The sequence below is a fragment of the Sceloporus occidentalis genome, unplaced genomic scaffold (genome assembly GCF_023333645.1).
Source record: "Sceloporus occidentalis isolate IW3139 unplaced genomic scaffold, rSceOcc1.0.p SCAF_1, whole genome shotgun sequence".
Taxonomy (NCBI): Eukaryota; Metazoa; Chordata; class Lepidosauria; order Squamata; family Phrynosomatidae; genus Sceloporus; species Sceloporus occidentalis.
In genome coordinates, this window is record NW_028316981.1 from 118,934,922 (window position 1) to 118,961,638 (window position 26,717).

Here is a 26,717-nt window from a genome sequence, read left to right on the forward strand (position 1 = left end):
GGAGATGACTTGAAGTCGAGGGTCAAACTCAGGGGCATGTAACGAAGGATTTAAATGGAGGGGGGAAAAAGCTCCACTTCGCTCCCCTCCTGCTCCCTCTCTGGATTTCTCCCAAAGGTCACAGTCTGGGCATGCAAATTGTGGACACAAACTTCCAATTTCCTTCCCGTCCCCACAACCTTCCCCAAGGCTAATGGCTTGCAAAAAAAAAAAAAAGGGGGGGGGGAGACTTGAAGGTTGCTGTAAATTTCACCTGCTTGGAATTTTTTTAAAAAGTCCCTTCACTTAGATTGTGACAACAGCAGTACTCCTTACTTATTTTCTTAATACTTTTAATCTTGGCCAGTCATATCCAGTGTTTGAAAATGACTAACAACTGTATTACACAAGCACAAAGGATCCATTTTGGTCTTCAAGGACCACCTGTCCAGCATTCAGCTGCACGCATTATCACATCCTTCTTCCTCCACAAGCAAGAGCCATCACTTCTTTATCCAGCTTCAAAACGGAGTTGAAAACCATCCTGTTCAGAGAAGCCTTCCCAGGCATTGCATAATTGTCGTTTACTATTTGATGTTCTTTTGGTGCCTGTTTATCGAACCATTTCCTGTATTGCTATGTACTGTATATGTATTATCCTACTTGAGAATATGTATTTTCCCTGGAAGAAGATTAACTATCCATTATGAAGCCAAGCCCTCCCTCCAGTCCATCTGCCTTGGTCCAGGCCTTGGAGGTAGAGAGGAACTGCTGGACCTCTTACCCTTTCCCTCCACCACTCCCTTCTCCTTTTGTGTCATGTCTTTTTAGATTGTAAGCCCGAGGGCAGGGAACCGTCTAATTAAAAAGATTGTATGTACAGCGCTGTGTAAATTTACAGCGCTTCATAAATAAAGGTTAATAATAGTAGTAATAATAATAATAATAATAACAACCCATTCAAGGTACTCAGTCAGTTTAAGCCTCTAGGAATGGCTTTTGAGTTTGAATCTATCTCAGTCCCCACATCCCCGCTATTTCTCTCTCTGCACTTTTGACATTTCTACTACTTCGTCCTTACTGTCATTACATTTTCCAAACAAATGGCAGTCATGTGTCACTACATCTCAGAGATGTTTTGTTGCATGCGTAAGAAAAGTGTTAAATATTTCTTCGGAATACTTTTGGCATCATGCCTTGCTGCTTCCATATCTTCAAGTCAGAAGGTCATCCCTTCCACATTTCCACCCCCATTAGTCTTGTATCTGTTGCTACATACTGAATGCTGTGTTAAGATCTTCTAGGCTTACTCTGGTCATCCTTTCTAATTGCTTCAAGGAACAGCAGAACTGTCGCTGAATGCTATGCACTGGGAAATGCTTTAACCAAAAAGCTGCCAAGACATTAAGACACTGAAATGCATGCAAAGCTTGCTTCTTCTGAGGATGGGTTGATAGACTATATGTTTGTAACTTTGATATATTGCTAGAGTTACAAAATACTAACTTGCTATTGAAGTGTGAAGTGTACAGTACAATGGGTCCTTGATATTCACTGGGGTTTGCTTCCAAGACTCTCTGTGGATAACAAAATCCATGGATGTTCAAGTTCCATCATATACAATGATGTGTTAGTGTCCATTATATAAAATAGCAAAATCAAAGTTTGCTTTTTTGAATTAAAAAAAATTACTCATAGTAGTTTGAGTGTTGGACTAAGACTCGAGGCCAGGTTTAGATTCCCAGTTCAGCCATGAAACCTACTGGGTGACCTTGGGCAAGTTGCATGCTCTCAGCCTCATGGGAACGCAATGACAAACCTCCTCTGAACAAATCTTGCCAAGAAAACCCCATGATAAGTTTCCCTTAGGGTTTCAGTAAATCAGAAATGACTTTAAGGCACATAACAACAACAAATTTATTTTCAAGCTGCAGATTGTTGAATCCATGGATACAGAATCTGTAGATACAGAGGGCTGGCTGTTCCTTACCTGGGGAGATCTACCATGAATCCAACACCTGATTAGGGTAAATTTTATGCCTTGGGAAATTCAAGTAGATTACAGGGCAAAAAATAAGTGGCATCCATTACAGTACCCTGTCTTGTATGAATCTATCTCCATATACTTTTCTTGGGTGGTGGTTTGCAGAGATAGAAACAGCAGAAAATCTGTCTGATGCAGGTCAGAGTTGTTAATATTCCCAGTCAGTGGGGATTAAAGGATACTATTACCACATTTTTGCACTGTCTTCAGTTGCATCTGAGGGCAACAAGGGAATAAGGCCAGAGCTTCCTTTTTCTCTTTTCTTGCTCAATTGGACCAGCTGCATATATGCGTATGAGAGGAATTCTGTTGTATATAAAGTATGGGCGACTGCCTGCTGCTTTGCTTGTACTACTTGCTACTATAAAGCCACAAGGGAATGTAGAACTGGATTTAGCTTCTGACCTTTAATTGAACAACTTCATATTCCCCTGCTTATCTCCCTCTTCCAAAGAAGTGAGTGTGCATATGGCACGGGATCTGCTTTACTATACATACAGTCAGTCCATCCCAGAGGTTGGTGGTACATCTAATAATAATAATAATAATAATAATAATAATAATATTTATTTCTATCCCACCTCTGCAATAAGATCGAGGTTGCTTCAACAATGTTCCAGTTCTCTGAAGGTGCAGGGATATGTTAAACAATGTTCTTACTATAGACAAGGAGTGGGCATTTGTGGAAAGCTAGAGGGCTGCATTAGCTGTCCAGGAGACCTTGGAGGGCTGTACTATCTGTTATACCTGCTTCTACGAAAAAGCCTTAAGCTATTTTCCTCCAAATGTCTCCCAAAAAGATGAGAGCCAATGTGGTGTAGTGGTTTAAATGTTGGATTGTGACAGTGGTGACCAGGGTTTGAATCCCAGCTTGCCCATGAAAACTCACTAGGTGACTATGGAAAAGTGACACTCTCTCAACTTAAGAGGAAGGCAGAGGCAATCCCCACTGAACAAATTTTGCCAAGAAAAGCCCACGATAGAGTTAGAAAACAACTTGAAGGCACACAACAACAGCAACAATGAGCCCCATGAAACCCTACATAGGATATGTGACATATTTTGGGGATTTTGGGGCTCTTAAGGGGCATTTTCAGGAAATTTGAGGCAATAAAATTATTTGAAATTTTTCATAGAATTTTGTTTTGATCTCCCTGAGGTTGTTCCAGTGTGGCTCTAGATATGGTGAAATGCCATCCACAACTAATTTTTGGGATATACTCACCTGTACGTCAAAAAATTAAGCACAAAAATGGGCTCCAAAATCCTAGGTAGACATATATATGGGTCAGTATGGTAGTACTTCTCATTGAGTCTCAGGAAAGCTGTGGAGAAGGGAGGGAGGAGAGAAATCAGAGGTTTCTGTCCCCCTTTTTGCAAGCCATCAGCCTTGGGGAAAGGAGGGAAATCAGAGATCTCTGTCCCTCTTTTTGCAAGCCATCAGCTGTGGGGAAAGGAGAGAAATCGGAGGTCTGTGACCCCCTTTTTGCAAGCCATCAGCCTTGGGGAAAGTTGTGGGGAAGGGAGGGAATTCGGAGGTCTGTGTCTACATTTTGCATGCCCAGACTGTGACCCTTGGGAAAGGTCCAGAGAGGGAGAAAGAGGGAGCAAAGTGGTGCCCCCCTCCATTTAGATCCTTCATTACATGCCCCTGAGTTTGACCCTTGATTTTGCCCCCCAAAAGCCTTGATTTTGCCCCCCAAAACATGCCCTTGACTTATACATGCGGTTGACTCATACACAAGTATATATGGTATTTCAGATTTTTAAATATACAGTGCGCCCGCATTATATGTGGGTGCGCTATACGCGGCTTTGAGTGTACGTGCTCAAGCTGTGGGCACGCGCGGGGCGCAAGGTGCGGCGCATCCCATTCATCTGAACGGGGCGCCTGCCTGTGGTGCCCCATGCACTCCCACACCACTGCGTGCACGAGCCCCATTCAAATGAATGGGACTCCAGCACAGGCGGAATTCGCCTTACGCGGGGGGGGGGGGAGGTCTGGAACGGATCCCCCACGTAAGGCGAGTTTCCATTGTATATATATTTAACTCCTGGGGGTTTGCACTTTCCCCACCTCGTCAAAGTAATCTTGTAAACTAGCAACCTGTCCAAGGAGATATAAAAGGTTGTTAAGATGTATTTAAGTAATGTTAGGATTTTATAAGAAAAATTGGCATAAAGAGCCTGGGTGGTGTTTTTTTTTTGGGTTTTTTTTTTGGAGCTGTTAATTGTTTTGGAGATTTAATAACTAAACTTTAGCTGGCTGATAAAGACCTTTTTATTTGAGCAGGGATTTGGTTGACTGATTGGCTATGCAGTAGGATCTTTTAATGGTGTGTCTGTGCTGTATTTGTATTGTTATTGTCAAGATTTTAAATGATTTTGTTCTTTAAATTTTTTTTGTTGTTAACTGCTGTCAAGTCGACTTTGACTTTTGGTGACCCCATGAATGAGAGTCCTCGAAGTCCTCCTATCTTCAACCACTCTGTTCAAGTGTTGCAGATCTCATAGCTGTAGCTTCCTTGATTGAGTCTATCCGTCTTGAATGCAATCTTCCTACCTTCTACCTTACAAAGCATAAATGTCTTTTCTATTGAGTCCTACTGATGTTTTAATATGGTAGTTTATTGTCTTTTAACTTTTTAAGCATTAAGGTGTATAGTGGGCCCTCCATATTCTTTGGGGTTCAGGGTGCAGGACCCTTGTGAAAGTGGAAAAACCATAAATTTTTTAAAAAAAAGAAATTCCAGGTCTTCCAGTGCAACTCTGTGGTTGCCATTTACTAGAAGGTGACCATAGAATTGTGCAGGAGAACCTACAAATGCCTGGATAAGTCTTCTCTCTAGGAATCTGTAGGTCCTCCAGCGCAGCTTCTGTCAAATGTTGACCACAGTATTGTGCTGGAGGAACTAGAGATTTCCAGAGAGAACATATTAATTGAACAATCAGAGAAAAGTCAAAGCCAAAAATGTGGGGGGCTACCTGTATTTATGATGTCAGCCACATTGGGCCCCTTATTGGCAGAAAGGTGGGATGCTAACTAATTTAAAATAGCCCATGTTTTTGTTAAGGCTAGACAGGAAAATTATCTCTAAGACAATCAGGTTTCCTGTGCTGTTGAGCCCATTTGAGCAACCTATAACAAATCAAACATACTCTTGGGAATTTTGAAATTCTGCACTGTCATTCCCTTCAGGGAAGGGATGGCTTGATAGACTGACTAAAGTTAAGAGGTGGTGCTTTGAATGGGCCCATCAGGGAGATGGGTGATGTATCAACTTTTGTCTGGGCTACACACTAATAAAATTATATCTCCTTGCATGTCATTTGCCTGTTTACATTTATTTTGCTTTTTGCAGAATTTCTTGTGCTGGACACCTATTAAAAATGTCAGAGAAAATTTCAACAAACTGTCCTTTTAAAACAACATCAACAACAAAGCACTTGTATAAAGCAGTGTATGTGAAACAGTTTGTAGCATAAACCAGCCCATTTAGTATTAGCAGAATTCACACCTATCTGTATGCAAATGACTTTCTGATACTTATCTGCTTGCTTTACCATAGGTGCAGTTTCAGATATGGCTGTATATATTTCCCCTTTTCGTCAACACTGTCTACCCAAAACCGACAGTTCAGTTAATCAGTTACTTACCAGAGCTCATTGGTTACTCTGTGTCAGTGGAGCTCTCCCTCTCTTCGTGGACTGTCTGTGAGTTTTACTATCCTGACAGCCTGGGCTTTTTCTCCAGTTCGTATTTATTGTGGGTATCTGCACTGCTGCTGTGCTTGAAAGCTATAGCCAGTTCTTCTGAATATTTCTAGTAGGTCATTGGCATCTTGATTTTTTTTTACTGTGGCACTGCTCCTGCCCTTAATAGCCCAGTCTGATGCCCTCCATTCCTGCTGTGTGACTGTTGTAATTTGCAACAACTTAATATGGTCAGCAACTTAATATGGTCAGCACAGTGAGTGTGCTGCTTTCCCCTGGAAGAAATTAGTTGTTCTAGAAGCTCTGAGGCATATGAGTGACCATTCCAGCCTGAGGCACAGTTCTATTAATACCTCTGTTTGGAGCTGGCCATTGCTATCTGTTGGAAGTGCTGAACAGACTCCAAATTCTTGATGGCCCACTCAAGACAACACCTCCTTTGATACAGGCCATACACTTACAAATAAGCAGGAGATTGATGGCAGGATTTCTCTGCCTCTATCCATAGAAAAGAATGAGGAAGACAATTTAGGGATGGCTGTGTAATGACTATAGTCACATCAAGCTCAGTTTTCTGCTACTACCCGTAGCATATATTCTGGTCCTTGGTTATTGTCACTTCCTTTTGGATGAGAAACAAGATGGGCAGTCTTGCAAAGGGCCTGGCATGAAGTCACAAATATCTTTCATCACCCTCCATGTATACTTTCCCTGTTGCTTGCCCTGTCTCACAGTCACATTGACATAGTTGTGCTCTAATGATACAGAGACAGGTTTTCCTTGATCCAGGCATACTGGTTGAAATGTCACTCTGTGCCCAGAAGTTCAGGAACATGCCATTTAAAATTTAACAACTTTCATTGATAGCAGTAAGTCGTCTGCTTTTAAAAGATAGCATGTGGGTGGCAATCAATTGGGCTATCTTAAATGCTTTTGTCAGATGACAGTAGCTACAGTACTTATAAAGGCAGGGCAGCTTTTACTATTCTCTTGTTAATTTTCCAGTTCCTTTTGTGTTTGTTTTATTGTTCTCATCAGTCTTTTGTAGTATCACATTTCAAAAACTACCCAGGGTGGGGTAGTAAGTTATTTCATTTAAACTGTTATGCCCTTTTTATTTGACATTTAGCTTATCTACATTATGACTGCCACTTTTAAGACCTTTATAGAGCTTACCATTAATTATGTCTGACTCTAATTTTGATCTGTGTTTTTGCAGTGGCTGTGTGTGGAGGATATTCCATTTTATCCTCACAAAAACCCAGTGTTCAGATGTGACTGTTTCAGTTAACCCAGTAACACTGAGCTGGTTGTGGTTGGAATCCAGATATGCTGGCCCAAAGAGAACTGTTTCACCTTCACTCACCCTCCATTTTAATACAGTAAAAACGCTTATAAGAACAGTTTGGTGGAAAGACCTTGGAAAGTAAAGACCATAAAAAGAGGTCTGTAGGGTAAATCTAAGGATCAGACCTCCTAGAACATGGGTGGGAGTTGTGTGGCCTTGTAGATTTTCTTAGGCTGCAGCTCCCACCAGCCCATAGCCACATAACTAATGGCAAGGAATACTATAAGCTGCAGTTGAACGATATTTAGAAGGCCACACAATTCCCATACATGACCTATTCCTGTTTTTTCACTGCCTTATACCTTTGGGAGACAGAATCTGAAGACAACTTCCTACTCCTTTTATATGTCCCCAGCATGTAGCCATTCTGCTATATGATGTCTCTGAACAAAGTGGTGTTAAGCTAGCTAATGTGCTTAATTGTAGTATTATTTCTTCAAAATGTGAGTCATAAGCAAAAGCGGATAGGAATCTGCTTTATTTGGCTAAACTATAATTTGTGCCAGAGACTTAAAGTTTCCTGCATGAACAAAGAATGAAAAGTCTTGCTGCAAGAGAACACCATTCACATTTTTGCAGATTTTATGTGAGATAAACCAGTGATATTCCAAGCTCATTTCAAGGACAGACTAAAAAATAGTTTCATGCAGTCCAATATGACAGTTGAAATAAATCTCAGCATCTCCTTGGTAATACATAACCAAATTTTCTTATGGTTGTGTAATGTTACGCTGATGTTATTTTCCGAAATATAAATTCCATTTATATTTATTTTTACTAGATGCTTTTTATGGTCTTCCTTGATTGTTATGGAAGTGTAGATTGTCTTATCTGTCCTCTTATCACCTTGTGCCTAATTGAGGAATAATTTAGAACTTGCCTCAGAGGAGGTTTGCCATTGCTTTCCCTTGAGGCTGGAAGCATATGACCTGCCCAAGGATACCCAGTGGGTTTCATGGCCGCAGCTGGGAATTGAACCACTGGTTTCCAGAGTCATAGTCTAACACTCAAACCACCATACCACAGTGAGACAAAATGTGGCTAATGGCCATTGATAGACCTGTCTTCCACATATGATTCTAAGCCCATAGTCTCCACCATCACATCTTCTGTCAGTGAATTCTGTAAGTCAACTATTCAAATTGTGAAGAGAACTTCCTTTTGTTGAGTTTTATGGACAATGAGCTTCCTTGGTTGAACCCAAATCTTTATGTTGTGGGAGAACAAAACCTTTCCAACTATTAACCATATGTATAATTTTATAACCTTCTATTATGCTGCTACTTAACAAAACCACTTTTCTTTATGGGCAAATTCTGAACTTAGTCTGTAACCCCGCTTCGGTCCACTGGGAGAGGCGGGGAAACATAAATAAAAATTTGTTATTATTATTATTATTATTATTATTATTATTATGAAGAAGCATTACGTTGGTAAGAGAGCTCAAAAGGCTGGACAGTGGTATGGATAAACATGTTTTCACAAAACTGTTAGAGGTGGTGTCAGTTTAGTGCAGACACAGGCTTGGAAGCTGAAATCCTAGCTTCTCCTGGGAATGAAACACTGTACGGTGTATACTAGGGTTTCTTAACCAAGTTTCTTTGAGGGTTTCCATGAAAGACTGCTGGAAAACATATAACCTTTTTGAACCATAGATATAATTTTTATGTAGGGGTTCCCTGGGACTTATAAATTATTTCAGCGATTCCTCCATAGTTAAAAGATCAAGAAAGACTGGTGGGTAATGTGTGAGTGTTATGACATGGTTAGATTGTGCACACTGACAGGATTTTATTAATAATATTTTGGTCATCCTTATATAAGACAAGTAGATTTAGTGCAAAATATTTAGACAAACAAGGGAGTCCTTCATATTTTATTTATAACGTGCCTTTTTGAGGGTGAAATCTAAAAAGGCAGTAAAAATAGTGATCTAAGACCAAGATGTTTGGAAACAATACAATCTAGAATGAAACAAGCCAGTAGAAATGAATCAGGAGTCATTCAGAAATGTATTCTGGATTTTTTTAAAAAAAAATCTTATACAGAGTTTAATTATTTTCTAAAGAGGGAATTCTACAGTTTTGGAACTGTTCCAGAATTGGCCCTGGTTTTATTACCAGCCACCCTTTGAGATCCCAAGGATGGCATGTGGCATATGGATCCTGATATATGTTAACACATAATATATGTGAACACGCAACCTGCTAATAATGAGATCACAGACCAGTTAAGGATTTAAAGTTCCATATCATCACTTAAATCAAACTTGTAAACAAATGGGTAACCAGTGAAGCTGGTATAGAACTGGTGCAATGTGAAGTGACTCCTTTGCTGTCACTTGCAGTGTGCATGTGTTGTGTGCCTTCAAGTTGGTTCTGACGTATGGCAACCCTAAGGCAAGCCTATCATGAGGTGTTCTTGGCAAGATTTGTTCAGAGGAGGTTTTGCCATAGCCTTCCTCTGAGGTAGAGAGAGTATGACTTGCCCAAGGTCACGCCGTGGGTTTCATGGCCAAGTAGGGGATCCAATACTGTCATAGCCCAACACTCAAACCACTATGCATCTCAATTGGCACCAGTTAAAGTATCCAAACTGTATTTAAGCACAGCCCTAGAGCTAGATATTGTGGTATTATAATTTGACCAGGTCCAACATTCCCATTCATCTCAGTTGTTTTCTTTGGGAATTTGTTCCTTCTGTGTTGTGTAAATGCAACACATGTTGGAATGTAACACATGTTGAAAGCTGGATTGGGAGGTGCAAGGCTGGTGAAATTCTAAGCCTTTAATGTCTGGCTGATGCTGGATCAGTTCCTACAAATTAGTCAGGCTGTAAAGAAACTGAAGGGAGGATCTTGTAGTACAACCCCACCCTATGAATTCTGAACAAGAACTGGGTAGCCTATGGGGGTGGGTCAGGGAGAGAGAGAGGTGTCTTTTAAAATTCCCTTCTGGCTGGTCTGGCGAGAAGACTGCTTGCAAGGAGGTCTTTGCTGGGCTCAGTTTTATATTTAGCTGAAAACGGTAGCTGTTGAACTCCCTACGCTATCGACTTACACCTTTGGAACTCAACCTGCCAAACAGTCTAGAAAGGAACCTCTTCAGCATGTTGAGCTGGATCGGCTTGAAGGGTTGAGCCTGGAGCCTCAGTCTCTGAATGAGCTATTTTGCCCACTGTTAGATGAATAGCTCCTCCTGAGGAGCCTTCTGACCAGGAGTGTTCCACACATGGAGTTTTGACACAGGGGAGCAGGCTGTGATCCCAGTTGTTGTTTTTTGCACCCCCTTGGGGAAATTTGACTGCTGTGTGACAAGGCATGGATGGGAGTCTGGTGCCTGTCGAGGGGTGCACACCCCATCAAAGAAATCTCAATGATATGGGGTCCAAATCTTCTACTAAGAAATCTAAAAGAGCTGTTCTCTTTTTTGAGGTGGAGCTCCTGGATGCCAAGACCCGGGAAAAGCTGTGCTTCCTGGACAAGGTAAGGACTCTAAATTAGGGAGGGAGGGGTATGACGGTGGGGCTGGCCTTTTGCCATCAAAGATTTTATAGTTTGCTGAACAACTTTTTAAAGGGGAAGACATTTCATTCCTTTATGGTAAACCAGATGTTGAATCCTTGCTTTGTCCTGAAATCTGTTACTGGCTCATATGGTCAGCTGGATTATAATACTCATCGGGACAAGAAAAATGGCAAACCTGGCTTCTGGGCAAGCTGAGTAAATTCTGGTATCTGTGCATTCATACAGTTGGTGGGGTTTTGCGTTTTGAGAGGACGATCTGTTGTAAGAGATTCTGTCTATGGAACTTCTTTGATACCTAATTAAATTATTTCCTCACCACTTTTCATCTTTCCCAAAAAAGGTAAAATTCTAACAACATATGATTCATCTATTCACATATCTCTGTACATTAAATTGTCAAAAAGATTAACCAAGAAGTCCATGTTACTAACTCTTAACTTTTAACAAAATGTCTTAATAGCACCTTAAAGTTAAAGGTTTTGTGAGGTAGAAGGTTTTGTGGACTGCAGCCTACTGAATTATGGCACTTGACACAGTAGTAAATGTGTGGTACAGTGGGCGTTTGGTATCTGCTGGGCTTTGGTTCCAGGACCCCACCCCCCGTGGATATCAAAATCTGTGGATGCTCAAGGCTCATTAAATATAATGGCATAGTAAAATGGTGTCCCTTATATAAAAGGGCAAAATCAAAGTTTGCCTATGGGAATTTGTATATTTTTAAGATATTTTCAATCCGTGGATGCTTGAATCTGTAGATAAAAAATCCATGGCTAAGGAGGGCTAACTATTACTGTTTGCCTTGTCATCTGTTGTGCACAGGTCTGCTTTGGTTTTCTGGATCTCCATTCTAGTTTACAGGTTTCTATAAAGCAGCCCTAGTGTTCTTGGTGCATTAGGTACTGCAAGCTGTCTATTGTTAAGAGTTCAAATTTTCTAGAGACCAGCAGGTGTGATACCCCTGTGTGCAAACGTTCACACATTTAAATCCTCACTGACAGCTGCTGCTGGGAGATGGATTTCCACTGTAGCTTGAGACACCAGGGCACTAAACCTTCAGAACAGGTTGTTTCAATAAATGGTGTTTCCTTTCTTACTGTGAAGATTGAGCTGTCTCTGGCTTGATTGTGAATGTCAGAGGGAAAAGAAGTTGGCTAACTTTCATCATTACTGCTAAGCACTCCCCTCTCACAAAGGATCAAGAAAGTGGAATGAATCAGGAAACATTAGTTTAGGAGATAACATGACTGAAAATTAGTTACAAATGCAAGACCTCCCAACCTTAAGACAAATTCCAGCATCCACATTGTGATAATGCCTTTATGATACGCCACCTCAAAACCTCTCTGTACTTCTGTGTAATTGAGTGTGGAGGTTCCTTCATGCCATGTGTTGTGTCAAGATACTTGTGTGTGAGGAATAAAAGCAAATGAATCAAAATGCTTTGCTTTTTAAAAGAGAACTGCTTTTTAACCAGAGTAATTGTTCCTGAAAGATTATGGAAAACTGGCAATATCAACTTGGTTGAATCTTGAAAACACATAATTTTAAAGATGGCAGGACCGTTTGTATGAAATTCCTTCTAATGTATATGGGCTTGTCCTAAATTGTCTCTGGATGCAAGTAATCCATAATGTGATCCAACGAGAGCACAACAGCTGCAGTGTCTATAGATTAAGAAAATAGAAACGTTATTCCTTAGATGCCATCAGCGCATGCTATGCACAGTGCACAGAAATGCTAGCCAATTTGATGGAGGGGAAGATTTAAATGTAGTGACAAGTTGGAAACTATGAACCTATACATCAACTTCAAATGGCCTTTTATATTTGTAGTCATTCATTTGTCTTTGCAAAGGAGATGCAAGGATAGCCCCTTCATATTTCCTTTATTTATTTATTTTCTCTTTGAAAGTGGTATACATTAGGGAGGAGGAATAAGTGGGGAATAGGAAAGACAGTGATGGAACAAATTTTTTATGAAGTCTTAAGAATGTATAGAGTTTACTGGTTGTTTTATTTGGCTGAACATGCTAATTATAGTTTCTGGTCACCGAATCTCCAATTTTGTACCAGATTCCAAAATATGTAAATTAAGAATAGAATAAAACACAGTAGAGTTTTTACAAAAGAATATGAAAATGTGGTAAGGAAATGCACTTATTTGTCTCTCTGTCCCACTAAGGATCGCAGTTTAGCTTTGTGCAAGGGCAGGGCAGTAATTGGCAAAATACCCATCTATGTTTCAGTTGTTGAGGGCATTGTTGATCCTTTCCGACAAATAAGCATCTTTTACTGACTGTGCAGAAAGGCAAAATATAGAGAGGTGGCCAGAATACCTGCAAAGTATGAGACTCAAACTACATACCTGCAAAGGAAGAATCATAGTTTCCTCTTGTTTGCTGAATGTTATTATTTATTTAAAACACATCCTGACACTAGTAGATGTAAAGTCCATCCTCAGTATTTGCCTAAAAAATGGGACCGAAGAACATGTTGTTCATCTTGCTGGAGACCAACCACTTGGAATGTCTCTTACTCATTTAATTGCGTTCATGTACCCCCATTTGGCCAGAGATAGCATTCATGATGGTTAACAGTAATAACACTCAGATAGTAGAGAAGCTAAAACATATGACTTATAAAAAAAGAAAATCCCATATCTGTAAAAAGAAATATCAAATAAATAGAAAATCACTGAACCAATTATTCACCCTCTACAGCAGTCACAAGGCCATTTTGAAGAGAAAGATCTTTGCCTCCCAGGGCAAGCATAGCAGAGAGGGAGTAGCCTAGCCTTCCTCAGGCAGAGAGTTCTAAAACATGTGGAACTGGAAACATCCAGTAGACCCCAGTGTAAAAGGGAGGCAGTATCTTAGCATGTTAAAAAAGGAATACTTTATTATTAAAGTAACCTAACACATTGTGCCGCAAAACAATTTGTCTGGCCTTCTATATTGAGTGTTAGAACAGGACAATATATATACTTTAATAATTATATTGTTTATTGCCATCAGGTTGACTTAGACTTATGGCATCCCTATGAAGGAGAGACCTTCAAATCACCAAAAGCCCTGCTCAGATCTAACAGACTCAGGGCAGCTGTGGATTCATTGATTGAATCTATCCATCTGGCATGCAGTCTTCCTCTTTTTCTAATGCCTTCTTTTGTAGTGAGTCACATCTTCTCATGATAGGGCCAAAGTATGACAGCTTCAGTTTAGTCATATTAGCTTCTAGGGAGAGTTCAGGCTTGATTTACTCTAGGACCCATTCATTTGTCTTTTTAGAAGTATATAGTATCCCTAGAACTCAATTTTCAAATGAATTGACTTTCTTCCTATCAGCTTTCTTCACTGTCCAGCTTTCACAATCATACGTAGAAATTGGGAAGCAGGATGGCATGGACAATCCTAACTTTAGTGTTTAATATTTCGATAGGAACTTGTCTAGTCTTTTCTCTCCTATTCTTCTTCTGATTTCTTGATTGCAGTTTCCATTCTGATTCATGACTGAGCCAAGGTATGGAAAATCTTGAACTATTTCAGTATCTTCATTGCTTGTTTTAAAGTTATGTAAATCATGTGTGGTTATTATTTTTGTTTTAAGGTTCAACCATAAAACTGCCTTTGCACTTTCTTCCTCAACTTTCTTCAGTAATCATTCTAACTCTTGCTATTTTCTGCTAATAGTATGATGCCATCGGTGTCCTGAATGCAAGTCAGCAAGTGCCTGAGGAAGCAAATAGGAGATGTCGATTGGTCAGTCCAATCCAGATCAATCATAGTTTATTTGAGCAGGCTACAGAGAGAAGCAGAAAGTTATCATTAGCTGGTACAGACATCCAATTACACAAGCTAGCAGGGAGTAAATGGAATAGTCCAGAACACAGTGAGTCCAAAGTCAAGACAAAACAAGAAAGCGAGAGAATATTACCAGTAACTAGATAAGTCAGTTTCCAGCTCTAAGGCTGGGACAGAACTGCTGGGATATTTATGAGAAGTTCCTTCAAGGTCACTTGTGCCTCATAAGTGCCTAATTAGTTCAGCATCTAGTATTTAACATGGGCTGGATGTGGAGTCTCTCAGTTCTGTGTTCTCTCAAGCATGGGGTCATGTCATCTTCTGCATCTGAAGCCTTTGCCATCTCTTCAGACTCTGGGAGAGCTTTGTCATCTGGAGTTGTAGCTTCCTAGTACTCTATCCTTTCCTCCTCCTTGTCTCGGTTGTACAGGGGATGAGTTATGATGTCCTCCTCCTGTACATCTGAGTCCAGTGGGTGAATCTGCATATCTTGAATTGCTTCTATTGTTATTTTTATTTATGTTAAGATAAAAATAAAACTAAAAGAAATTATAAAAGAGAAAAAAGACAAATACAAAACAAAAAGAAAAAGTGAGAAATAAAAAAGCCAATGCAATAAAGAAAAAAAGATGACATTGAATCTTCCCTATGGTTATTGTAAATGCATCTAATGCAGGGGTAGGCAATCTTTTTGAGCCGGGGGCCGGGTTGCTGTCCCTCAGACAACTGGGGGGGCGAAGCCAAAAAATAAATAATTAAATAATTTTTAAAAAATTAAATATATAAATAAACCAGGACAAATGTAAGACAAAATTTTCAAATGGAAGACACTTTTTTTAAAAAAATGGAGGACACGCGAAAAAATTTGCTGATTTTTAAAAAAATGTTAATATAAATGCATGTTTCTGAGGCTTCTATAGACAATTGCCCCCCAAAGGCTCCGGCGGCAATCGGCGGCAGGACCAGGCTGGGGCCAGTCCCAAGGCCTCGCCGGGCCGCAGGTTGCCTACCCCTGATCTAATGATTCCATAACTTCCCTAGCTACCATGTAACAGTTCCTCTTCCAATAACCCATTCCCATTAATTATCCAAGATCACAAATCCACAATTTCCCATAAACAGTCATTAAGTGGTTTCCGATCTTTCTATCCTACAATTCTTACAATTAAACATCCTGTAATTAAGATATTCCATCACCCTTTTCAACTAAATGATCCGCAGTGGACCTTTCCCATCCACAGGGGTTCAGTTCCAGGCCCCTCAGCAGATGGCAACACCCACAGATGCATGCATACGCTGCCATTGAATAATACACTGCGCCCGTGTCATATGCGGACGCACCATACGCAGCTTTCAGCATATGCTGAAAGCCACCAGGGAGCCCGCAGAAACGCACGGGGTGCAAGGGGCAGTGCATCCCATTAAGAGTAATGGGACACACACCTGCGCTGCCGCGCCATGCACAAGCCCCATTATTTTCAATGAGGCTCGAGCATACCCTTTTTTTACACGGGGGGTGGGTGGGTCTGGAACCGATCCCCTGTGTCAAAAAAGGGCACACTGTATAGGGCATGTCAGTCTGCGGATGATGACATTCATAGATTGCCAGCCCACTGATATGAAGGATCCAATGTATATATTTTAATCCTCATTGTTATGACATGTAATTGCTAATTAGCCAACTAATCAGATGCTTAGTTTTCTCAGCCTTGGGAGCACAAAGCAGAAACAGCTAACCCACCATAGTCTCCACCTAGAAGTTCAACAACTTAAGATATGCAATATGTTGTTGATGTTCCTTCATCCAATTTTCACATCTCCTTCTTCTGAGTAATCCTGCTTTGTATAGGATACATTCAGTGTCAAAGTTAAAATGCACCTTTGCCTGACATTCTTGCCAATTGGAAAGTGTTCCATTTCTTTGCATTCTGTCCTGATGTTAGCAGCCTCTTGTCCTGAGTACAGGTTATACATCAGTACAATCAAATGTTGTGGCACACTCATTTCTTTAAGAGCGACCATCTACACAGTAAAAGATGTTGCTATAATCTATAAAGCATAGGATGATTTTCTTCTGAAATTCATTGGTGCACTCAATTATCCAATATATGTTTGCAATATGATCCCTAGTACATCTTCCTTTCATGGACTCAGCTTGGACATCTGGCATTTCTCTTACTGTATATGATGAAAGTCTTTGTTGTAGAACTTTGAGCATTACTTTGCTTGCATGAGAGAGGCATGCAATGGTCCTGTGGTTATTGCAGTCCCTGGTATCCCATTTCTTGGGGATTTGAATGTATATTGAACATTCCCAATCTGTGGGCCATTGTGTTGTTGTTGTTATATTTATTATATTTATTTATATCCCAACCTTTCCCCAAAACTGGGACTCAGAGCCACTTACAAGATTAAAAACAGTACAAATAAAAACATAGAAAAATGTTACATTAAAACAGAATTAAATTATTACAATATTAAAACAGACTGCATAAAAAGAAAATATAGTTAAAAAGATAAAGGTGATTAAAATACTTTAAAAGAATACAACATCCAGCCCGTTTTCAAAAACCTTCTGTTTTAAAAGTCTGTCTCAAGAGGAAGGTCTTTGCCTGCTGGTGAAAAACCAAGGATGGGGCCATTCTGGCTTCCCTGGGAAGGCTTTTCCAGAGTCTAGGGGCAGCCATGGAAAAGGCGCTCCCTCGTGTCTCCACCAGTCGTGCTTGTGATGGGGGTGGGATGGAGAGAAGGGCCTCTTCTGAAGATCTCAGAGCCTGGGCTGGCTCATATGGGGAGATACAGTCCCAATATTTTCCATACTTATTTCCAATTTCTACATATGATTGTGAAAGCTGACCAGTGAAGAAAGCTGATAGGAAGAAAGTCAGCTCATTTGAATTGTGGTGCTGGAGAAGAGTTCTGTGGATATCATGGACTGCTAAAAAGACAAATGAGTGGGTTGTAGAGTAAATCAAGATTGTATTTAGAACTAGAGTAGATTTTTTCTCTCTAGCTTGAAGTACTCTACTGGTATGCTCTCTGTTCCTGGTGATTTATTCTTCCCAAGTGCTCTGAGTGCAGCTTCCGCTTCACATTCTAAAATGGTAGTTTTATCTTCAAACAGTTCTTACTTGAATGAATGTCATAATTTCATCCCTGTTTTATAATTCTTCAGTGTAGTGTTTCCATTTTTAAAGAAAAAAATGCTACTTTGTCATGTAATGTGCTTCCTTGCTGATTGTAGAGCATCCCTGTTCATGGTTTAAATTACCCTTTGATTTTTTTTTTAATTTGAGGAAGTGGTCCCTTTTTCTCCTTTTTGGTTGTCATCTTTTTCTCTGCTTTTATTATTATAATAGTTCTCCTTGTCCCTGCACACAAGTTGTTGAACAGTTGCATTCAGGATTCTGACCCTGTTTCAGTCACCTTTAACTTTGGTTTTTAGTTCGTCCTTAACTGCTTGAAGAGTTTAATCTGTTATCCATTGAGGCTTCTCTTTCTTTTTGTCTGCAGTTATAGTCTCTTTTTGCATTTCTCCCTGACAATGTCCCTGGCTGCTGGTTAATTAGGCTTAATTGTGCAAATCTGTTTTTTTACATTATCTTTAAATTCTACAGATATGTTCTTCAGTTTGTATTTTGTCAAGATGGCTGGTTTAGGATTCTTTAGTTTTGATCTAATTTTTTATATTAGCTGTTCCACTGTTTGTTTCTGGTCTTATTATTGCAGAGAGAATGGAACTTACTCGTCTTTTGCTTCCAGTTACATAGTATTTGATTTCTGTATTAGCCCTCAGGTAATATCCATGTATATAGTCATCTCTTTGGTTACTTAAAGAATGTGTTTGTGAAGAACAGATTGTTGACCTACAAAATTGTCAGTCGGTCTCTTGCTTCATTTCTTGATCCTAGGCCAAATTTTCCTACAATCTTTAATTCTGCTCTGTTTTCTATGTTTGCATTCCAATTGCTTGTGATTAACAACTGTTTTGGTATTGTTCTGTTTTGGTGTGTGATCAGTCTCCTCTTGGACTCCAGCATCCAGTTGTTCAGCTTCTTCTTTTTCTGCCTCTGTGGTTGGAGCATAATCTTGGATTATGGTTATATTGATGGGTATTCCCTCGAGTCTTAATTATATTATTTGGTCAGACTTTACATTATATCCTTTGTCTGCTTTTGCTACGTCTCTCCTCAATACTAATGACAGCCCATTTCTTTTTAGATTTTCATTTCCTGAGTAAAACACTGAGCAGTTATCTGACTGAAAATGTCCCATACCTGTCTACTTTAGCTCACTCATCCCAAGTATTGCAATGTTTATATGTTTCATTTCTTGTTTTATTATATCTAGCTTCTGTTCATGCTTTTTACATTCCACATTCCTGTAATATATGTTGTGCAGCTTCAGACTTTATTTTTGTCTCTGAGCATATCAACACCTGAATATCCTTTTGGCTTGAGTCCAGTTGCATCATTAACCACAGCACTACTCATAGTTGTTCTCTGCTGTACCCCAGTAACTCATTGAGTGCCTGGCAGTTTCATCTTCTGTCACTACCTCTTATTTCATTTTGGATTGTCTCATCATAGGGTTTTCATGGTAAATGACATTCACAAGGGGTTTACTATGCACAGTGCTAACATTAGCTATAGTCCCACTGCCGTTGTTTCTGAAAGATCCTCTGCCCATGCCACTTCCCTGCCCACAACTGCTGCTGCCCAGTAGCTCTTTGGCATATTTAGTCTGGCTCCTCAGCAAAAGCCTATCTGACATAAAGACCCTATCAGCAGCACTGCAGCCATCAGCATAGCCTCCTGCCACACAGAAGCATGCAATTTTATCACCGCAGAAAGTTAGTGCCATGAGTGGGAATAATTATATACCCAGCATAAATTAAAATAAATGCATGCATTGCCTGTAAATGTAATTCCCCTTACATTCTGAGACATTGTGTCAATTTTGCACAAGGAGTTTTAGAGCCTAGAAGGAAATACTGAGATGCCAACTGTCATGTCCTCACCAGACATCTTTCTGATCATGGCAGGACTGGGACAAGAACCTAACCTAACCTAACCAAGTTTAGTCCTATAACTAATTAACTGCAATGTCACTCTCTTTCTCCTTAATCTATTAGAGCCCCCTTGCCATCTGTCCTGTGTGGCCCATAGGCCTATAAAATGACTGCCGAGGTGATAACTGTCTGTCATATGAGAAGGATCTTATCTGCAATGGAGTCATCTTGCTGACTTGTAAACTTCATTAGCCCAGCTCTTCTTAATCCCATCCAAACGTTTTGGCTGTCTAGTTCGTGTCAGCAACCCTGTTGATAACATTCTGCATTGAATTGCTCCAAGCTCTCCAGTACAATCCAAACAACAACATGCCATCAGCCTCATTGCTGTTTCGAGCATTTATTCAGTTTGTTCTGAATCAGAGAATCAGCCTTGTAAGGGAGAAGAGTACCGTATCTCCCCACAGGGGAGCTGGCTGTCAGCTGCTTTGGACACCCAACACCACCATCTGCTTGGGTTAGTTATGATGGCAGTGGTGGGCACACCCTTCTGAAATGTCAGCATCTCCTCCTTCACCTCAGTCAATTCCTTGCATGCCAGAGGCATTCTGCGCAGGGAGAGCAAGGAAACATAGGAGCGTTACAAACGGCCATAAGGGAGTCCTAGTTTTAAAAAGGGGCATCACTTCTTGACGCCCCCAAGCCTAATACGTCCTGAGGATGTACAAGATGGTGGCGCCCCATCTACATGGGGGCCGCCATGATGGTGTCACGAACGCGCCGCCATCGCGCCGCGTGAGGGCGCTTAGAGTCCCTTTACGCAGCGCGAGAAGGAGCTTTGTTTCGGAGCTCCTTCTTGGCTTTGCATCGCTGGGCACAGCCTTCAGACGGCTGTGTCAGCGACGCGGAGGAGAAAGGGGCCAAGCGGCCCCTTTCCCCTCCTCCCCGTCACCACGGGGTGTCCTTGGGGCTTGAAGCCCCAAGGACACCCCTTTCCAGGCTGTGGGGAAGGGGCCTTTTGCCGCTTCCCCGCGGCCCAGAAAGCGGCGGATCGGGGCCTCAGCGGCTGCTGCTCTGGCCACTGAGGCCCCGATACACCGGGGAAAGGGGCGGGTACAGGCCGCTGCTTTTCGGCGGTCTGTAACCTGCCATAGTGTTTGTTTTGAGCTGAGTGTGAGAATCTTCCTAGAATAGGAAGGAAGAAACTAATAGCATGAGGAGGATGCTCACTAATGAGCTTGCAGTTTAATCCACACATGATCCAAACTGTTAAACAATAACTTTTAAATCTGCAAAATAACCACAAACTTTGACATTCTGTGATTTCCTGCTGACATAAGTACATTTTTACTGCAATACCTAAACCCGATTACACTTTGAGATGTTGTCAAGGGTTGAAGACACACAGTATTAAGGGGAATAAGAGGTAGTATACAAAAGGAAGGACGGAAGGAAGGAAGAAAACCTCTTTTTTGTTACTACTAATAATATAATAATAATTTATTTGTGTTTCCCTGCCTCTCCCAAGGATCGAAGCGGGGTTACAGACTACTAAAATCAATACATACAATGCAATATAATACACTATAAAAACACAAAATGGTACATCTATACAAACATCATCTGCACTAGTATCTGTACCTGCTAGTGCAGATAGTCTTGGCTGATGTCTGGATGAAACAAAGCAGTGGCCTGAACTAGGGCCAAGAGGTTTCCTGCCATAGGTATTAGGGATACTTAACTCTTACTTCAACTTTACAGCTGTGCTCACTGGAGGAGTAGCATAATAAAGGGTTAGTGAGAGAGGTTTATTGTAAAGAAGAAGCCAGCCTCTGCTCTGTAATATAAATCTGCTTGTATTGATGGGGCATTTAAAGGACCAAGGAAGCAGTTCTTAATTAAAACGTACACACAGCCTCATTAACGAGCTACAGGTGGCAATACAAGCCACTATGCATCCTTTAATAAACTATTTTTATAAACCATTATAAAAAACACATATAGCTGTTGTTGTTTTTCCCCTTGAACTTCTGAAACTTGCAATTTTCAGTGCTAAAAATGTGGGACAAATTTGCATGCTCTTTGGAGGAATATAAAGCAGATGTATCATAGAAGTGCATAGATTATGTCATCCATGTTTGGTTAGACAGGAATAGTTCAACTTCCCTTTCCATGAGGTTTTTTTTTTTTTTTTGGGTGGTGGTAGTACCATTCTGTACTATTCTCCCATCTCTGAGCCATCCTGACAAAAGCAAGTGACATCATTGTACAAGCCTCAGTAGAGAGTCCTAGACAAATTAATGGGATAGGAGCAAAACGAAAAGGCTTGTATGAAAGCAAAACTTTTCTAAGAGAACTAGGCCATTGGAGTCACAAATCAGCCAGTTTGTTTAGCTGTAATTTAAAACCTGAGTTGTGCTTCCCAGGTTGCGTTGCTTTTTCAGGCTGTTAGAGGTGCTGATCCATGCTTGGCACCTGTCTGGGAATCTTCATACATTCCTGTTGCTTTGATCTGAAAGCTGAGTTGCGTTCCCTCAAGTTCACAGGTCAGCTGTCTGCATGAAGGTCCAACAGATTCCTCTTGCAACAACTGTTGCTGGGAAGAGATGTTATGTAGTGCAGGAACAGCTCGATTCTATTTCCAGTGTCAAGGTGCACCACAGTATGTGGTGCATGTGAACGAAGGGCTTTTATGTCTAGAAATGACATTTTTGAAAGCATACAAAGTACTGTAATCTTGTAGGGCTAATTGGGGAAGAAGGTTTATGGCATAAGCTTTGGTAGACTCAAGTCTCACTCATCAGATGCTTTTTGTTGCTTTTGTGTAGAAGCAGACAAAGTAGACTGAACCTATGAAAGATAATGCTCAAACATCTATCTCCCAGTTAGTCTCAAAGATGCTACAATAGTCCTTTATATACTAATATGGTAAGAACAAACATCTTCTGTTTGTCCACAACTGCCTCCCCTCCACTTCATTTCCTTCATGAAGGCTATGTATATTCTGTACATTTAAAAAACAAGCCTATGTTGAGGGAGTACATACGTTCAGAAAATTACATTTTTCATATGGCTGATCAGATAATTTGGCAAGATGGCATAGTAGTTTGAGCACTGAATTATGACTCTGGAGACCATGATTTGAATCCTAGCTTAGCCACATAAACCCACTTTGTGCAAGTCACACTGTCTCAGCTTCAGAGGATGGCATTGGTAAACCCCTTGTGAAGAAACATGCCAACAAATCCACATGATAGTATTGCCTTAGGGTAACCATAAGATGGAAACGGCTTGAATGCATACAACAACAACAACAAACAAAACAGAACTAGAATAGATTATGAGAACTGGGCATATATATATACACACATATACACACACACATCCTTTGTAAGGTGTGGCCTTTAGTCGCTGGCACCAACTAGTGTCACCCGGTGTGGTAACTCATGGCGTCAATACCTCCACTGACTTCCTCCTATACCACACCATACAGAATCCTTAATAATGTTCTTGGTATTACTGTTACTCATAAACCATAATTTCTGTATATCACTGAATCTAATAGCAATAGTTGTGACATAAACGATTTGCAAAATTAAAATTGTACTTTTCAATTACAATATCATACACACAGAATAAATATGTTTACATATGCACAGTTTCATGGAGTCCAAGAAAATGTTGTAAAATGTGTTGTTTTTTAAGAAAAAATATTTTAAAAATATTTTTTTGAATTTTTAAATTTTTAAATTTTTATTTTTTAAAAAAAATCTGGGGCCTCTCTTTTCTCCTTTCACTGAGCCTCACCCCACTCACGCCATTTCCTAAAACATTTTAAACAGAAACAGATGAATGCCACAAACCCGTTCTGCCAAATGCAGATGTTTGAGGAGCAGTGGTGTCACTCCCCTTAGGGTGTTACCCTGCACTCACAAGTGACACCACTGGTCACTGGATGTTCTGTTGAGTCTCCTCTTGTCTGGGTTTTGAAGGAAACCAGCTCTGTGACCACTAGCAGTGACTTTGATGGTTCTCACTAGTTTCACTGGGAGGTTGCTGACCAAATGAATCTAGACAGGCTCCTCCAGTCATGCAGATTCCATCACAAAGAAGTAAGGTGCTGTATGGTGCTATAAAGGACACACCACTTGCTACCTTGCTGTTTGTCATGCCACTTGGCTAAGGCTTCTCTCATAGTTGCTGTGCTCCTGACAGCAATTATTGTGATTTGGGACACATATACTGCATGTTGTCTGTCATTGTTAACATGCCCAAGTAGTTAGGATAGTCTTCTTGCATGTTACTGTAGGAGTTCCTGCCTCAGTAGCTTCCTCTCCTTTGCCCCATACATTACCGTTCCTCCCCCAGGCATGCAAAAGGTCAGTACAGACACATTGCTCACTTCCCTTGGTGTGTATGGGTGGTGGTGGTGGTGGTGGTACGTGCCCTATGGAGTGAGCCACTGGAGGTTGTAATCAGTGTGTGTGTGTGTGTGTCTTCCTTTGCCTACGTAGCAAAAGATGCTTCCTTTCTCAGTGAGTCTTGAATGTTGGTACCAAGAAGGCCTGCCCAGGGATTCATATGAGTACTAGATTTTGTTTTATCCCCTCCCCATCCTTATGTATTGTGGTCTGTAAAACAGTGGTCATGAATAGGATAAGAGGATTCAACCCTTCTTTGGTGGGATACCTAGGGAGAGGGCCTAAAAAAGGCTGTTGCTGATTGAGTCACTGGGGAAGATGCAGTGGTATCAGTAATTTTGTTTTGTTTTTTAGGTGGTTGGTTGGTTGGTTAGTTGTAGAGTTAGTGTGCAAGAATGTGTACTGTGGGAGTATACCTGCTGTGAATTCATTGGTTTTGTCTGTGTGTGTGTGTTGAAATAGTCCCCAGTTGGTTGCCATTCTTTTCCTAGAATGCTGGGAGCATTTCTGTTGTTTCCTACCATTTTTGTGTTGTCTATTTGGGTGTGTTTTCCCCACCTAAGCACATGTTAAATACAGGGGCTGTTCTTCTCTTAGTCGTCATATATCTCCAACTTTAGCATAATGTGACTAACCATGGGATGGTCCATCTGGATTGGAGGATGATTGGCTTGAGGAAGCTCAAAATTTGTTCAGGCTTCACAAGCATATAGGATATGGTGCTTTGGTTCCCTAATCTCGTTTGTCTGTTTTATTTTCAGGTAGAGCCTAATGCCACTGTAGCAGAGATCAAGAACCTCTTCCATAAAACCCGTATGTATGGAATTAATCTCTTGTGTATCTAAACACAGATCTTTGATTGGTTTTTGTTGGATTAGGAGTAGATTCCCGGGGTGCTAGCCCATTTTCTTGGAAAGATTAATACTGGTTCAATTAAGGATCAAGTCTCCTTCAATAGAAGCTGCTGCTACACTGCAGAATTAATGCAGTTTGACACCACTTTAACTGCCATGGCTCAAAGCTATGGAATCCTGAGGTTTGTAGTTGGTTGTGGCATCAAAGCTCTCTGATAGAGAAGGCTGTATATCTCACAAAACTACAGATCCCAGAATTCCATAACATTGAATCATGGCTGTTAATCTGGAGTCAGACCTTATTAGTTCTGCACTGTGGCAGAAGCCAGAGTATGCAAGTGAAAGCACTGACTCTCTCGTGTCTCTCTGATATTGGCTTCAGCAAAAGAAAGCAGGCAAGCAGGATGGAAATTACTGAGCTAAAATCCTTACTGTTTAAATTTAGATGTACATTAAGAATGTGTGTGTGTGCATGTGTGTATATACACACACATACACATATTGCCTAGACCATGGCTACCTAGATGAATGTTTTGAGTAAAGGAGCAGCCCAGCAGAGCTGGCTCTCACCATCTTGAGGAATAAAGAAGAGAGGAAGGAATCTTTTATGTGGCTGCAGACACACCTGGAAGGTTCTGCCACATGGTGTGGTTGCTTTGATACATGGATGCATTGATCACCATGCATTACAACTGGGGAAAGACAGTATGTACAGGGTAAAGACGTACAGGACAGCCATACTGTTTGACACCCCCTTGCTCTAATAATAAGTGGGAGAGGAGGATGTAAAGAGAATGCTTGGTTGAGAAATATTTTCCAGCAGTTTTGCCCTTGTCTTATCGTTTTACACTTGGATTGGCATCTAGTGGAGAGGCAGAAGATCAAAAGTGCAGAGCTGCTTACTTTATAAATAAAGTTAGTATTTGGAAACCTTTATCAGTGTCAGTTAAAATACAGCCTTCCCTCCGTTCTCGCGGACTTGGGATCCACGTCCCTTGATTATCTGTGGGAGGTGAATGGAGGGGGTTAAAATGGGGTGTATGCCCCTGAGGGGGTGCACCTCCATTCACACCAATAGGGCTTCAATATGTGAGGGTTTCTATTTTCGCCAGGGGGAGGGGGAGTCCGGAACAGATCCCCCGCAAAAACGGAGGGAGGACTGTAATGTATCCTTGAAAAATGCTGTCCTCATAAACTTCATTAATTGGAACAGATTTATATTCCACCTTTTTCCCATAGTGGGACCCAAGGTGGCTTACAGAAGAAACCAGTTAAAAACTGACACCATTAAACCATCATATTTAAAACAACTAAAATCATCTCATTAAAACAGTATAAAATTACATTTAAAATACAAAAGTTAAAAAACATAAATAGAACACACACACCCTATAAAAGCCTCCCTGGCAGTCATTACATATTAAAAGCCTGCTTGAATAAAAATATCTTTGTTAGCTGGTGAAAGGAAACTAGGAGGCCAGCCTAGCCTCTCACGGAAGTGTCCTCACCAAGCGAGCCTGTGATGGTGGTGGAACCAAGAAAAAGTCTTCCCCTGCAGTTCCTAGCATTCTGGGAGGTTCATATAGGGAGATACGGTCTTTCATATAGTCTGAAAAAACTTTGCATGATGCATCTTGCATTCTGCATTCCACAGCATTTGATTAAATAGCAGCAGAGAAAAGACAAACCTTTGAAAGTCGAACTGAGTATTGGCTGAACAGTGAGATTTTGGAATTTGTAATTTAACTGGGGGCAATCTGTTAAATTGTATTTACAAGGAATGATTATAGAACTTTGGCTATTGCACCTTTATCTGGCTTTGCTTCCTCAAACAGTCAAAAAACTCAAACTTGAGACTTGAGAGTCCAACCCTCTTGTTGTATACATCAGAGATGCTGCTCCCTTTTTTAAAAAATGATCTCTTATTGGCAGGAATAAATTACTATGTGTCATATCATATGGCTAAGTACATCGAGTTAGATCTGACAAAAAGAGAAACTTCTAAACTATCTAGTGACACG

At 40.6% G+C, this 26,717-nt stretch overlaps 1 protein-coding gene across 2 annotated transcripts in view; it reads left to right on the top strand.

Moving 5' to 3' along the window:
- The window catches only part of LOC149322018 (very-long-chain enoyl-CoA reductase), a 56,761-nt gene that overhangs the window by 17,424 nt on the left and 12,620 nt on the right, over positions 1–26,717 (top strand). The window contains exons 2-3 of one of the 2 annotated variants that reach the window (XM_089533163.1): positions 10,519–10,569; positions 24,604–24,655. In XM_089533163.1, coding sequence (XP_089389289.1) covers positions 10,519–10,569; positions 24,604–24,655 — 103 coding nt within the window. Of the gene's footprint in view, positions 1–10,086; positions 10,570–24,603; positions 24,656–26,717 lie in introns of those variants that run through there. The other variant, XM_089533153.1, reaches the window with a different exon arrangement.